This window comes from Oryx dammah, unplaced genomic scaffold (assembly GCF_014754425.2).
Source record: "Oryx dammah isolate SB20612 unplaced genomic scaffold, SCBI_Odam_1.1 HiC_scaffold_16, whole genome shotgun sequence".
In the NCBI taxonomy this organism is placed as follows: Eukaryota; Metazoa; Chordata; class Mammalia; order Artiodactyla; family Bovidae; genus Oryx; species Oryx dammah.
In genome coordinates this window covers 48,261,021-48,277,262 of record NW_024070200.1, presented here as the reverse complement: position 1 = coordinate 48,277,262, position 16,242 = coordinate 48,261,021, and the positions used below count along the sequence as shown (strand labels likewise).

Sequence of the window (16,242 nt, the reverse complement as noted above, 5' to 3'; positions counted from 1 at the left end):
AATCTTTAATCCAAAGTCTTGAAGATTTTCTGCGTGTTTCCTTTTAAAAGTTTTTATAGGCTGTTTTTTTTGGTCATACTGTGTTATGTGCAATCTTAGTTCCCCAACCAGGAATTGAACCTGTACTCCCTGAGTTGGAAACACAGAGTTAACTGCTGGACTGCCAGGGAAGTCCTGAAAGTTTTGTAGTTTTAGCTCTTAGGTTTAGGTTTCTGATCCACTTAAGGACCTGTTTTTAAGTAGGATATGTTATATTTTTCAGATATAAGTTATGACTTCTTTTCGGTTTATCTGTTCTAGGCAGCACAGCAAGGAGATTTCAGCAGTATTTGTCCTTTCAGCATCGCCCTCTTGCTCTCTGTAACAAGAATCCAAAGATTTGAGGAACAGGTATTTATGAGTGACTTTTAGTTCCTTCTGTAGTTGATAAGGAGTATAATAGCCTGTTTATCCTTGCCTAAACAATTTCACAGCCATCCTACCAGCAGCAAATTCCCCTGTAAGAATGTAGGCCCACACTCTTCTCTGGGAGCTGCTTGAAAATTTCTTCAGATACTTGATTTATACTTCTGTTTCCGACTATGTGGCAAGCCAGGGCCTGAGATGGGAATAGCAGTGGGAACATCACACAGTCCAGGTAGCAAGAATGGCATGTTTAGCTGGGTATTCATAGCAGTCATATTATGTTGTCGCTTTCTAAGAAATAGTCCTTGATCAAGTTGAAATTAATGAGAATAGGTTATTTGTGAGAATGAAAATATAAAATCCTTTACCTTTTTTTCTCATATGTGTTTCCCTGGGTGTGGGTAATATTGATTTTTAGCCGTTTTTCTCTCAAGTCAGGCATGTCTTCAGCTCCTTTAAGTTCTCACTGAAAGTTATAATTTTTGCATTATGCTCATCTAGTGAAACAGTTGTAGGGATATGAGTGTGTGGCAGCAAGTAGGAACAGTTACAGAGTTAAGATTCTCTAGTATGGGCTATACATTTTTTGCTTCATTTTCCTATTTCTTTCATTATGTTAGGTGTTTGACTTTTTAAAGTCTTCAGTTATAAAAAGCTTTAAGGATCTTCAGCTTCTCCAAGGCTCAAAATATATTCAGAATCTATTTCCTCATGGATATTGTATTTCAACCATGATCTTGGAAGTGGTAAATAATAGGTAAGTTTATGAACCGTAAGATTTGTAAGCTATTCAGTGCTAGAAAATGCAGTGTGGTACTGTACTTATGGCCCATCAGAGAAAACTGTTGACTATAGCTGTTGACTTCACATACCAAGGTTTAAATCCCTTAAAATTGATCAAGCAGAGTTTCCTGTATCAACAGATTGTTAAATCCCAAGGCCTGATTTCTTGGCCACCTTGTTAGCAAGAATACGAAACTGAAGTAGGTACCTTTGCTTCTTTCATGCTATTACTACTCTGTTGGTCTAAGTCTTCATTGGCTTTTTAGGTAAATAAAAAATAGTTTTGTTTACTTTAACTGTTGGGGCTGATGGATGGAGTTGAATTAGTAGTTTTAGACAACTGATTAGCAGTTTTAGGTAAATCTATCTTTAACCAAATAGAAAAAAAAACTGGTTACCATCCTGGTTGTTATTTTCATGGTTAATGTATTTCAGAATATACGTTAGTCGTTATAACAGTCTTTACTGAGTCATGCTTTTTTTGTGGTTTTGGTTTGCTGTATTTAGCTCTGTTGACAATTTCTGTGCTTACCTGCAAATAATTTGAAGGTGCAAAACATTAATGTACTAGGAAAAAAATCACCTATGAACCAATACAACTTCTAGGTTATACTTATTCCCGTCTGTACCAATCACGTGTGAGCTCTTTCACATTACAGATAAGACATTTTGTAGCAAAACAGATTGTAACTGCCTCTTCTCTCCAAAATGAGAACTTTAGTGCATAGCACAATTTCTCCACATTATTACTAACAAGCAATACTTACTTAGACTTATTATTTTACTGGTTTCTTTGTTTACATTTATCTTTTGAATCTTACACTTTGGCCCATCTGATTTCTGCTTGGTATTTGGTATGCCCTTCCACTATAAGGATTCATGTATTTCCTCTTGAAATATTTTTCTTCTTTTATTTTTTTTGAGTACTCTCTCCTTTTTCTCTTGGAATATCTTGCTCTGTATACTACGTCTCAATTTCATACTTTCTGTATTTTTGTCTTTCATGTCAAGTTCTACAAAAATCTGGGACTTCGCTCATGGTCCAGTGCCTAAGACTCCATGCTCCCAGTGCAGGAGCCCTGGGTTTGATTCCTAATCAGAGAACTAGATCCCGCATGGCACACCTAACACCTGACACAGCCAAAATAGAAACCCCTTAGTTCACTCTAAAGAGTTGCTTCTTCACTTGTGTGCATTTTATTCTTAGGCCATCTGTTGAGGTTTCCACTCTATCCATCATGTTTTTTATTTCCAAAATTTCTACTTGGTTGTTTTTTCATAACAGTTTATTTTTTTGTTTCCTGTGATAATATTCCCTCTTCTCTGAGAATGTTCCTTAGACTTTTAAAATCTTCTGTTTGTTCCATTAATCTTTTCCCGTAGGGTTGGTTCTCTTTGTTGAGTTTGGTGCTTCTCTTTCCTGGTGGTATTATTTTCTTGTGTTTGGTGATTGCTTATTTCCTTATTATTGTATTTGACGTTCCCCATTAGTTTGTCTGAGAGTGCTGTATTTATTTAACACACTCTACCTCAGTGATTTGAGGATAGTGGTAGGATTTACCAGGGGCTAATCTTCTAGGTATGGTGTCTCCCTAATCCTCCAGCATGTTGTCATTCTCTCAGAGTGCTGCTCTGCCTCTCAGGCCCCAGATGCAGTGAGGTTTTGGAGAAAAAGGTGGAGAAGGCTGCTGTGTACTGAACTTCATTCAGGGGTATCCTAGCCAGTCACCACAAAAGTTGCTCCAGGGTTCCTTCCAGTTCCCAGCATACCTGCCCTTGGCACCTGCTTTTGGAGGCACCCTTTCAGTCTGCATAATGTTGTCTATGATTTCTTCTTTCCTTTTATTGCTTTCATTTTTTAAGGATTCATCATAATTTCTAGACAGTCAAAGCACCTCTTATTTTTCCACGTTATCATGGATTGTATGCATGCACCACATATAGACATTCACACACGGTTATATCTATCTTTTCTGTCATTTGTAGGTATTCAGGTTGGGAAAAATGGAGCATGTACTCATTTTATTATCTTGATCCCAGATCCCCAGAGTGTGACTATTGTTAAAATCTGCCAGAATGTTATGAGAATCTATTCACAACTGTTTCCTTTATTCTTTAATGCTGCATTATAATTTGTTGCTGTTTAGCAGGTAAATGTAATGATATAAAGGTTATTATAAACATGATTTCCACTATAGTGGGTAACATTAAGTGGTATAAAATCACCAGGGATTCTCTTGCTTTCCAAAGGTTGTTTGTAGTTTTATTTCATGCTTTTGAAATCCAATCATTCATCAGTCCAATTCCTACTATAAATATGAATATGAAATAAATATGAATATAAATGTTCCTACTATAAATATTTACCGAGTGCCTTCTATATGCCAGAATTTGTGCTAGGCTCTATGAGCAAAAATATGACTACAGTATGCTCTCCACACTGATTGAGAGAATCTCAATCTAGAGAGGAAGACAAACTTGTAAGCATATGTATATAAGTGTTGTTATTGGCATGAGGAGAATAGTAGAAGCAGAAATTAACATGTAGTCATGAAATCTTGAATGGCAATCTCTAATGATCTGTACACTGAAATATTCCAGTTTCTTCCATATGTTGCTTCATGTTCCATAGTTTCTGAATTTTCATGGTGATCTGTCGGTAGAGATTGCTTGCCTACCAATTCCCCATTACTGTTCCTCCCAAAATTCAGAATTTTGCCAGATTAAGGGTACATGAAAAGGAAAGACTCATGTGGAGTGTTGGTTATACAGGTCAAGTTTGGGAAATGTATAACATGGCAAAGAATGTAGAGGTAAGGTATTTTATTAAGTTTATCTTCTTAACTAAACTTTGTTTTCCTACAGTGTTCATAGTTGGGATCATGTTACTCAGGGCTTGGTAGAATTTGGCTTCATTTTAATGGATTCCTATGGGCCAAAGAAGATTCTTGATGGAAAAACTGCTGAAACCAGCTCAGGTCTTTCTAGAATGCCAAACCAGCATGCTTGTAAGCTGGGAGCTGATATCCTATTGGAAACTTTCAAGGTGAGACTCGAGTTTAGCAACCACTCCCTCATTTTGTTGTATTATATTACAAATAAGGCATTCACCTGGGAGTTTGGGGGGACTGGGCAATTTGAGTATGTAGCAGTTTCCCAGAACAGAAACTGGGATAATAGTTGAAACATTAATAGATGCAGTTTAATGAAATACTTTCTCACTCTTTATCTGAGTTTTTCATCTATTCTAATTTCTGTTCTTTCTGACCATTTCTTAGAAGTTTGAATATAGGTTAGCTTCCTTATGATTTCCTCATCTTCCTCTAGCAGTAAATCATTTCTGGATTTTTTTTTTATTCCCGTATACAAAAAATAATCTTTTAGGTCGCTGTAGAACATCAAACTTGAAGAATCATGCCTATTGGTTTATTGTTTTTGAAGAACCCCAAATGGGAAATTCATATTCTTTTAATTCATTACCATATTATGACTTATTTCAATCTAAGTAAGATCATATCTGAGGCTAAACAAATTTGCTTTGCTAGTGATTTCTCTAAGTCATCTTGACATCCATTCTTCAGTATCTATACACCAAAAGTATCTGCTAACAGTGTTATGTGGAGGTCATTTTAAATGTAAATCTGATGTTCTGATCCAGAAGTGAAGTGAATACTATATAATAGTCCTTGAGGGTTGTGTGTTAGATACACATGACTATTTAACAGTAATCTGATTTAAAAACATTCTTAGAATAAGAGACTTAATATTTTTTGTTTTAAAATTAGACTTTTTTAAAAATCAAGGTTCTGCTTGGTTCATACAGTTGTTGGCTTTGTCACTGTATCGGTAGAACATAGAATTTACTAATAATCAAATTATTAGTCCAGAGTCTGAAAGAAATCAGTCTCTACCAAAAGTAATCAAGTTCAGGTATGAAATTTAGCTAAAGTTCAAGTAAAAATTCAAAACAGGTCTTTTTTAAGGCAACTACTCTGCTTCTAGAAACTGAGGACAGGGTTGGTGAAGATTTTCTAGATTTTCAGGGTTTTTTATGGACTTTTAATATGAAAGTTATGCATACTGTCAGAAATATGGACATTGACATTATAGTAGATACCTAGGTAGAATTATTCCTGTTTGCTGCTGGACCTTACATGTGATCTCTCTTTTAGGCTAATAAAAGTTTGCCTGGTTAATGAATCATTTGAGTACAGGATGAGAGTTGAATTGAATGATTCTTTCCAGATGATCCACATAATGTTTGTCTTTGAAATAAGCAGTCCAGTTTTACCCATGTTCAAACTATTCTTTATTCTGCCTGGTATTAATACAGTTGTAAGCTGAAGGTCACCAAGGAATATTTTATTGATTCTTCTGTTCCTTTAGATCCATGAGATGATCAGACAAGAAATTCTGGAGCAGGTCCTCAACAGGGTTGTTACCAGAGCATCCTCCCCCATCAATCATTTCCTAGGTATTGAACTTTGAAAGGGTGGAAAAAGTTGTCAGGAATATTTTTATTTAAATGTCATAATGCTTTGGATCCTGAGAAAAAACCTTAATGATATAGTAGATTAATGCAACATCTTTGATTATGATGCCAGTAAAATATAAATTCATTTATATTGTCTATGGTTGTCAAGAAGGAAAGGAGCGTATAACTAATGAGTGAAACTTCTACTTTGCATCAACTTTCTCTCTTTTTTGTTTTAATAATTGTCAAGTGAGTGCTGTCCTTCTGCTGTCTACTTATTGGCCTCCCACTCTCTTAACCCTTGACATTCTGGCTTCATTGGTCAGAGTGACCAGTGGTCATTCGGTGACCTCTTTGGTATCTTTGGTGACCTCTGAATTTTTTGTTTTTTTTTAATACATATTTCCTAATGCCTAAATCCACTCATCTTAATCACCAGCTTTCTTAATTTCCTTTTCATTCTACACTATTTATAACTCTCCTGAAGTTCTCTGATAACTGTAATAGTTTGCATCTTTTATCCTGCCTTTGCTCAGTTTTTCTTCTTAGAGATTGGTTTTCTTTCTTCTGTCCTTTCTTCTGTCCTTAAATGTCAAGGTTCTCCAAAGTTCTGTACTTGACATTTCCTTCTACTTCTTTTCTTTCTTTACATTTAGCTTTACTGAAATACAATGAGGTACAGTAATGTACACATATTTACAGTATAACAGTTTGACTTTTGGTATATGTGTACACCCGTGAAATGGAAACTATCACCACAGTCAGGATCAACATATCTGTGTGTGTGCTAACTTTTCAGTCATGTCCAACTCTTTTTTTTTTTTTTTCTTGGTAATTACTTATTGGTTATGAAACCAAGAGCACAGACAACAAAAGCAGAAACAGGCAAGTGGGAGTACATCAAGCCGAAACATTTCTACATATCAAACGAGCAAAAAACACAGTAAAAAGATAACGTGTATGTAGATTGGGAAAATATTTGCAAACCATACATATGATAAGGAGTTAATATTCAAAATATATGAGCAACTCATACAACTAGGAAAAAAAACACAACTTGATTTTTTTCATTGGACAAAGAACTTGAATAGACATATCTTCAAAGAAGATATACAAATGGCCAAGAGATACATGAAAAAGTATTCAACACCACTAATAATTAAGGAAATACAAATAAAAAATACAATAAAATTTTGCCTCACATTTATTAGGATGACCATTATCAAAAACACACAAAAATTAACCCATGTTGGCAAGAATGTGAAGAAATCAGAACCCTTATGTTACTATTGGGATTGTAAAATGATGTAGCTGGTATGAAAAACAGTTTACAACTTCCTCAAAAAACATTTTTTTAATTGAAATATAGTTAATTTACAGTGCTGTGTTAGTTTCAGGTACACAGAATATATATATATATATAGATGTATATATTTGTTTTCAGATTCTTTTCTGTTAGAGATTACTACAAGATATTGAATATAGTTGCCTGTGCTGTACAGTAGGTCCTTGTTTATCTGTATTATATATAGTAATGTATATCTGTTAACCCCAGTCTCCTAATTTATCACTCCTTTCCTTCTACTTTTATAACCGTAAGATTGTTTTTTATGTCTATGAGCTTATTTCTATTTTGTAAATAAATTCATTTGTGTCCTTTTTGAGATTCCATATAGAAGTGATATCATACAACATTTGTCTTACTCTGATTTACTTCTCTTAGTATGATAATAATACATAGTGTATATTCATACACACATGCTGCTGCTGCAAAGTCAGTTCAGTTGAGTCCGACTCTGTGTAACCCCATAGATGGCAGCCCACCAGGCTCCCTTGTCCCTGGGATTCTCCAGGCAAGAGCACTGGAGTGGGTTGCCATTTCCTTCTCCACATGTCCAACTCTTTGCAACCTCCTGGACTATGGCCTGCCAGGCTCCTCTGTCCATGGGATTTCCCTGACAAGAATACTGGAGTGGTTTGCCATGCCCTCCTCTAGGGGATCTTCCCATCCTGGGTGTTGAACCCTTATCTCTGGAATTGCAAGCAGATTCTTCCCCTGCTGAGCCATTGGGGAAGCCGGTGAACCTATCTATCACCAGAAATGTTTCCTGGTGCCTTTTTCTGATTTGTTCTTGCATCTCTCTCTTCCTTCCCTGACCTCCTATCTAGTCTGGTCTGCTTTCTGTCACTATAGATTTTAAACATTTTGTGTAAATGGAATCCTACAGTATGTACCTTTTTTTTTCTTTTTCCTTTTGGTTTGGCTTTTTCAGCATAATTTTGAGATTTTTCCAAATCCTTTGTCAGATACATGTTTTGCAAATATTTTCTCCTGGTCTGTGGTTTGACTTTAAATTTTTGTAACAATGTCATTTGAAGAGCAAATATTTTTATCAGTTCATCAATTTCTTTGTATAGTTCCTGCTTTTTGTGTCATGTATTTAAATTTTTTTTTTGCCAAATCCAAGGTCCCTAAGGTTTCTCCTATATTTTCTACTAGAAGCTTTATATTTTCATCTGTTGTACTTAGATGTATGATCCAGTTTTGTTAAATTCTGTGTATGGTGTGATATAACAGAGTTCATTTTTTTGCTTATGGCTATCCAATTGTTCCAGCACAGTTTTTTGAAAAGATTATCTTTCCTTCATTGAATTACTATGGTGTCTTTATTGAAATCAACTAACTATATAATGTGTGGATCTGTTTTAGGAATCTTCTATTCCAGTGAGCTATGTTATATCTTGATTGCTATAGCTTCATGTTGAGTCTTAGAATCAGTAGTGTAAGTCCTATAACTTTGTTCTTTTTCAAAATAATTTTGGCTATTCTAGGTCCTTTATATTTCCAAGTAAATTTTCTAATCAGTTTGTCAAGTTTTATAAAAAGTCTGCTCAAGTTTTGATGGAGATTGCCTCAAATCTATGGATTAATATGGAAGAGAATGGGCATCTTAACCATATTGAGTCTTCTAACTCATGAATACAATATATCTCTCCATCTTCAATTTCTTTCAACACTGTTCTGTATTTTTAGTGTGTGTATCTTGTATCTTTTGTCAGTTGATCCCTATTTCATTTTTTTGACACTGTTGTAAATAGTATTTAAAGATTTTTCAATTTGTGATTGTTAACTGCTGTCATGTAGAAATAGTTGCTTTTTTAATGTTGACCTTATCGCCTGCAGCCATGGTAAACCCATTTATTAGTTCTAGTAGCTTTTCAGCAATTCTTCAAGATTTTCTACATAGAAATCACATTATCTGCAAACTCAGGCATTCTTGATATCAGTGATTTGTCTTTTTTTTCTTTATCAATCTGGCTTAGAAACTTGTCAGCTTACAGCCTTTCAAAGAATGAGATTTTAGTTTGAATTTTCTCTATTGTTCTTTTATTTTCAGTTTCACCAAATTTTGCTTTTTATTATTTCCTTCCTCTTGCTTGCATTGGGTTCATTTTGCTTTCTTAAAGTGGGTGAAAAAAATCAAAAGAAGAATATTTCTTGATACATGAAAATTTTAGATTTTAGAGTCCATAAAATACAATAGTATTGGAATACTGTATTTATCAGCAAGAAGTTTATCAGTTTTATTGATTTTTTTTCTAAGAACCGGCTTTTCATTTCATTGAGTTTCTCTGTTGTTTTTCTGTTTTTAGTTTTATTGATTTGTGTGCTCTTTTGGGTCCTTTCTACTTCTTACCTCAGGTTTAGTCTGGGCTACCTTTGGTTAAATGCATGTCATTAATTTGAGGTCTTTCTCTTTTCTTTCAATACCGGCATCACACTGTAAATTTCCCTCTGAGCATTGCTTTAGCTGCATCCTGTAAATTTTGTTTTTTATTTTCATTCCATTCCACATACTTTTTCATTTGTCTTGTGATTTGTTCTTTAACCCACAGGTTATTTAGAAGTGTGTTATTTAAGTTTGGTTTGCTAGTTCTATCATTGTGTTGTTTCTGATGTGTTTTTGTTGATTATGTCGTCTTCATCATGGGTTGTGTTTTCCTGCTTCTTTGCATCATTAGTAAGTTTTGATTGGATGGCAGACTTGGTGAGTTTCACATTGTTGATTTGCTGGATTTTTTTTTCCTTCAAATATTCTTGAGCTTTAAGTTCCCTGGTGGCTCAGACGGTAAAGCGTCTGCCCACAGTGCAGGAGACCCGGGTTTGAAAGATGCCTGGGAGAAGGAAATGGCAACCCATTCCAGTACTCTTGCCTAGAAAATTCTATAGATGGAGGAGCCTGGTGGGCTGTGGTCCATGGGGTCGCAAAGAGTCGGACACGACTGAGCGACTTCACTTTCACTTGTTTCTTGGAAAGTATTTAATCCTTTTGGTGATTATTTCTATGTTGTGTTATGAAAGACCAGACAGCTTTTAATATAGGGCCAACTTGATGCTACAATTAAAGCAACATTCCTTGTATATTATGAGGTGTGTACAGTGTGGGTGTTGTGAATGTGAACTATTTCCTGCCCTTTATGACCTCAGAGAATGGATTTGCCTACTCCTTGCCAGTAACTTTTAGCTTTACTCAGGTGGTTTTTTCACACGCATGTACTGACTAGCACTCAGCTCACATACAAGGAGAGCTCCCTGCACATCTCCAAGGTGCTTTCACTGCAGCCCTTTCCTTTCTAGTGCTAGCTGCCTTGGCTTTCCTGAATTCTCAACTCTGTCTCTTTAACTCAGGAAAACCACTGGGTTCTGAGTTTTCTCTTCTCTGTGTTCCTGCCTAGAAGCTCTCCAGACAGTAACATGGGACAATTATAAGCCTCTCCTCATGTGTTTCCCACTCTGAGGGATCGTTTTGTGTACTGCTTATTATCTAGTGTTTGAAAATTGTTGTTTCATATAATTTGGCTTGTTTTGTTGTAGGTGTTTAAAGTGAAGATAACTCTGGTTAGTGTTACTCCATCGTGGTGGAAAGTGTCTCTTTCTCTTTTTATACATTCTCTTACTTGTAGATATCATCACCTCTGTTATCATGATTTCAGGGTTTTTGGGGTTTTTTTTGGTGGGGGTGGGGGGCTTTTGTGGGAGTGGCTCCCAAATCTTTATGTCAGAACTATTTGCTTAGTTCAGTGCCTGAGTGCCTTCATTCCTGCTAGCTGTTTTCCATTTAGCTTTTTTTTTTTTTTCTTTTATTTCAAATGTAATACTGTTTCCTTTGAACATCCTCCTCTTTCCTTTGTCCCTATTTCTGTTAAGTGAAACATGGATGTCTGAGTCCCAGAGGCTAGAGTTTCTTTTAATCTTCTGGAATACATTTGGTACCTAAGTTCTCTCATTCTTTCCCTCATAGTTTTTATCTTCTTTTTTATACCCTCCCTGCCACACACAGACATCAATTTGTCTAATTCCCAACCTTATAACCTTCCATTTAGGCTGCTGCAACAGCTTCCTAACTGGTTTCCCTGCTTTCTTTTCTCTCTGCAGCAGTTCACCCTGCAAATTGCTACCAGAACAGTATTCCCAAAACATCTGTCTGTCATCCAGAAATCACCAGTACCTGCTTTCATAAATTACCAGGTCTTTATCCTCTTATTTCAGGTTCTTGATGGAATACCCTGGCTGTCCGATGGTTAGACTTGGTGCTTTCATTAATGTGAACCTGGGTTCGTCCCTGGTTTTGAAACTCAGATCCCAGATGCCACATGGCATGGCCAAAAAACCCAAAAAAGTCCCTGACAATTTGATTGAACCTCACTTTCTAACATTAACTTCCGTTATTTACTTTTCTGAATCCTTCACCCCACCTCCACAGAGTTCCCCACGATCCTTTGAATATGTCTTACACTTACTTACCTTTCTGTACTTTTACTTGGACTTTTCCATGTTTCTTTGTGCATTCTTTAGAATCTAACTTAAATTTCCTTTTCCTCTTTGCTCATCTAAAGCATACCATCCCATAATGATCACTTTCTTTACACTCCTATTTAAATTCTCTACTGTTTCATAGACAGTGAACAATGTTTGGAATTATTAGATACTTGATATGATTTTGTTACTTCTTTCATTCTTTTAAAATATTTTTTTCTTGGAAGGTGGGAGGGAGGTTCCAGAGTAGGGGAACATAAGTATACTTGTGGCTGATTCATGTTGATGTATGGCAGAAACCAGCACAATATTGTAAAGTAATTACTCCAATTAAAAATAAAATTTAAAAAAAAGAAAAAATTTCTCTTGATTTTCAACTAAATTATCATTCTTGAAGGAAGAGAGACCATGTTTTTTGTTTCTGTATATTCCTTGTAGAACCATATAATTATGCTTGTTTATAATAAAAATTAATAAATATTTATTGATTTATTTCAGCTTGGAAATATGAAGACAATGTGTGCTGGTTGTTCAGGCACTATAATGAGTTTCTTCCTTTCTTTTAGACATAAAATTTTTGAAAAGTACCTGGTTACCATTGACCTTACAGTATATAGGATCAGCAGAAATGTATATTACTTGACTTACTTGAGAAAGGAGCAAAAAACTTTTTTACCATTTCTTTTCCCATATTTATGTTCCTTTTGTTTAAAACCTCTTTAGTTATTTGAGGCAACTGATCATACCTTCCGTTTTTCAGACCTACTTTCAGATATCATCAAGTATTCACCATTAGTTCTTCAGAGTTGTTCATCTAAAGTTATAGAAACTTTTGACTATTTGTCCTTTCTGCCTGTTCAAACTGTACAAGGACTGCTAAAGGCAGTGCAGGTAAGTCTTTTGACTCCTAAGTAGCTCATGAGCAAGGTTGAACTGTTCAGTGGAAGTCTGATGTATTTCTTCATAATTACATATGTATAAGAAATCCTATTTCCCTTGATTCTAAGACAGAACTTTCTATTAAAAGAGCAGAAGCACTGAGCTAGGGTCTGTTTTCCAAGTTTATCCCCTCTTCATAGTACTATTCTCTCTCTGATTCTGTTTCGAGTCAGTGAAGTAATGGAAAGGCTCTTAGGAAATTATTAATTGCAGACAATAGATATAAAGGTATTCACAACTAGTTTCAATTTAGCATTAGTATTAACTGTCCTTATTACTAAGTGCAGTAAACATTGCAGCATGTTTATAGAATGGAACCAAGCTTTCTTAAGCCAAATGGTGACGGTGTTGAATAGAAATGTGCTAAGGCTAATAAACAAATTGCTGTTTTTAACACTGATTCTTCCTCTTTCAGCCCCTTCTCAAAGTTAGCATGTCAATAAGAGACTCCTTGATACTTGTCCTTCGGAAAGCCATGTTTGCCAGGTATGTAGCATCCCCTGAGATCCTAGGAAGTGACGCTCTCTAATGTTACCTAAAGTCCTCTCTGCAGTCACCTCTAGTACAGCAGTCATGCAGATTCCTAACGCACGATCAAGATGATAGTACCATCTCCTAAAGGGTTTATGAGATGAGTACTATGGAAAGAATTTGCTACTTTAAGGATAAAATACCAAATTATTATCACATTGTCCATATTATAGTACACTCATGGGTATTCAGAGGTGCAACTAGTAAGCAGCCAAATGCTATTTATCCATGTTCTAGAGCTGACAGTTTTTGTTAGTCCTTTCCCAAAAGTGTGTGTGATAGGCCAGCATTGTATTTTGTAGTGTCAGTGAGATGAATTGTTTCTCTGGATGGAGGGTTTATAAGGTGCCAAGCACTGCACTCCTCCATGTAGAAGGGAAGTCTCCTTTAGGCTCAGAAAATCAACAATTTCCTTTGCTGTTTAGTACTTATGTTTGAGTTATCAACTCCTTGTGCAGCCTCTCAGGACTCTTGTTCTCACTGCCCACAAAGGCTGGTCAGCAGGATAGAGAAGAGTAGAGATGGTGTCATGAGGTTAAGTAGATGAAAACTTCAGCTGAATTCCTGTACTTCCTAAATTGATGTGAACAGCTATGCCTTATTTTAAGTATGTTTATTTTGCTCTGTTCTTCATTGTTAATACACATTCTTTTTCTGTTCAAAACTAACTGGGTTTTTCTGACACAGAAGCCTATTCCTGTGAAATCAGTACTGTTTGGTAACTTCTTCTCTGTCTGTTCCTGAGCTAGCCAGCTTGATGCCCGAAAATCTGCAGTTGCTGGGTTTTTACTGCTACTGAAGAACTTTAAAGTTTTAGGCAGCTTGTCGTCTTCTCAGTGCAGCCAGTCTGTCGGTGTTAGCCAGGTAAGGACTTTTTTCACACCAGCTTATCATGTGTGCACTGATGCAGGAATTGATGATATAAAGATTTTTTTACTTGTGTTCTGGCTGTATAGATGATCCTGAAACTGAGGGTCTGACGATGATAATATCAGCCATCACTTAACTGATGGCAAATTTGCTATATGTTAAACTGCTTTTCAGTATGGTAACCGCTAGCCTCAAGTTGGCTCTTGAACTGTATGTTGATTGAAATGTGGCTAGTTCAAATTGAGTTGTGCTGTATATGTAAAACGCACACACTGGATTTTGAAGACTTAGTGTGAGATAAAAGTGTAAAATATCTCATAATTTTTTATTTTGATTATGTGTTGAGATAATATTTTGGCTGTGTTGGGTTAAGTAAAATATTAAAATTAATTTCACCAATTTCTTTTTACTCTTTTGATTTGGCTATTAGAAAATTTAGTATTATATATACAGCTTGCATTTGTAATTTGTATTGTGTTTCTAATGGACAGCACTGTGCTAGACACTGTGCTGAGTGCTTTATATTTATTTTCTTATTTAACCTTCACAGCAGTCCTCTAGCTAAATACTGTTACTGTCCTCAGCTTTAATAGTTTATTATTTGCACACCTGATAAAACCTATAATCTAAGAAAACAAAGCTTTTTACAATAATTTGATAATCTAGGCTTTGCAGCAGTAAAATTGTCTTTGTTATTTAAATTCAGTACTAGTAGGATTTGTAAATAAGAGACATCTGTATAGCAGTTTCTTTAGGAATCCTTTATTGCTGTTACAACAACTTACCACTTTTGTTTATAACTTATGCCATAGATTAAATATTAGGAACACTGGATATCATTTATGTATGGTTAATATCCCCATTTTAAGTATAGGAAAACTGAGACTGAGAGAGGTTAAATAATTTGCCCAAAGTGATATAGCCAGTAAAGTGTAGATAAAACTAGGATTTGACCTCAGTCAGTATTAACTACCTCACTAAGATGCCTGAAGTAAGGATTAGGGTTCTTGGTCTATAATTGCTGAAATTATTATGTAAATCAAACAGGCAGTATTATTCTTTGTCATGTCCATATCTAAACAAAACTACCTGCCTCTAAACTTCTCAGGAGTTCATGGAACCCTCAGAAGAGCTCAGTTCTTAGCCTTTTAAGTAAAATCAAGTTTATTATGACTACTAAATTCTAGTGGCATGAAGTAATCTGTGTGCCTTCCTAAGTTAGGTGACTTAGGAATATTGTTGTACCACATTGCCAAGGAAAATCTTAAGGAATGAGAAAGTTAATTTTTTTTAAGTGCTTGAAAATTCTTACTCCAAAATGGAATAAGTTACTTATCATGGCCTGATAATGATTATAATGTCTGCCTCAGCTCTGGGTTTTGCCATATGGGGAAAGCTAAATGTAAGATTCCTTGACCAAAAATACCAGCTCATTTTACCCCTTAATGGAACTACTACTCAGGTAAGATCTACATGAACTGACTTCTCTTCCTTTCAGGTCCACGTGGATATCCATAGCCGTTACAATTCTGTCGCCAATGAGACCTTTTGCCTTGAGATCATGGATAGTTTGAAGAGATGCTTAGGTCAGCAGGCTGATGTTCGACTCATGCTTTATGAGGTAAATCAGTAGGGTGAAAGGGATATAGTACTCCGCTCCCCAACTCCACTGATCCTTTTAATTTTAATAATTTTTCTTATCAGAGTACAGTAGATATGCTCTTATTTAGTGCAGTGAGGACTAGTAGTTGTTGATGCTTAGCCAAAAATTCATTGAAGGTGAGGAAGCATAAAGAATAGTTGAAACATGTTAAATGTTTTCATTTGAAATATATTTAAATGTACTGTTAATTTACCAGCATTTTGTTTTAAGGAAAAGTTCTTTTGCTTTTGAGTATGAAAAATACTCCAGATTAGTCTTAGTAGAGAAATCCTCTAAATGTGTTCAGTTTTCCCCTGTTTTTAGAGTTGTCTTACCCCTCCCCCAATCCATCAGAAATTAGTTTTACAGATATTTTTATTAAATATTTCCAAAACATTCAACTTAGTTTTCATAAAAACAACTTCTTGGGTTTTTTTGTGTGGGTTTTGGGGGTTTTTTGGCCATGCTTGCATGCCTTGTGGGATCTTAGTTCCCTGACCAGGGATCGAACACACACCCTCAGCAATGAAAGAGCAGAAGTCTAACTGCTGAACTGCTAGGGAATTTCCCCAGACAGCTTCTTTGTCATTTTGCTCTTGGTTTCCAGCAGTTTACAGAATGTCTCGAGTAGATTACATAATGACAATACAATTAGCAAAAAAATGAGTGGAACAAATATTACTACTGACTTGTAATTAGGATATAATTCAGCCAGTGGAACAAAAGTCTGCAGTCATGGGAGACTGCAGTACAATTTCCAGCATTTAGTATGCTTTGTGC

The 16,242-nt window shown here is 35.6% G+C and overlaps 1 protein-coding gene across 1 annotated transcript in view; it reads left to right on the top strand.

Moving 5' to 3' along the window:
- Positions 1-16,242, top strand: part of FANCI (FA complementation group I) — a 63,017-nt gene that overhangs the window by 20,790 nt on the left and 25,985 nt on the right. The window contains exons 11-18 of the mRNA XM_040257575.1: positions 301-390; positions 1,026-1,162; positions 4,054-4,234; positions 5,575-5,662; positions 12,241-12,371; positions 12,835-12,905; positions 13,700-13,814; positions 15,319-15,441. Of these exons, the coding sequence (XP_040113509.1) occupies positions 301-390; positions 1,026-1,162; positions 4,054-4,234; positions 5,575-5,662; positions 12,241-12,371; positions 12,835-12,905; positions 13,700-13,814; positions 15,319-15,441 (936 nt within the window). The remainder of the gene's footprint in view (positions 1-300; positions 391-1,025; positions 1,163-4,053; positions 4,235-5,574; positions 5,663-12,240; positions 12,372-12,834; positions 12,906-13,699; positions 13,815-15,318; positions 15,442-16,242) is intronic.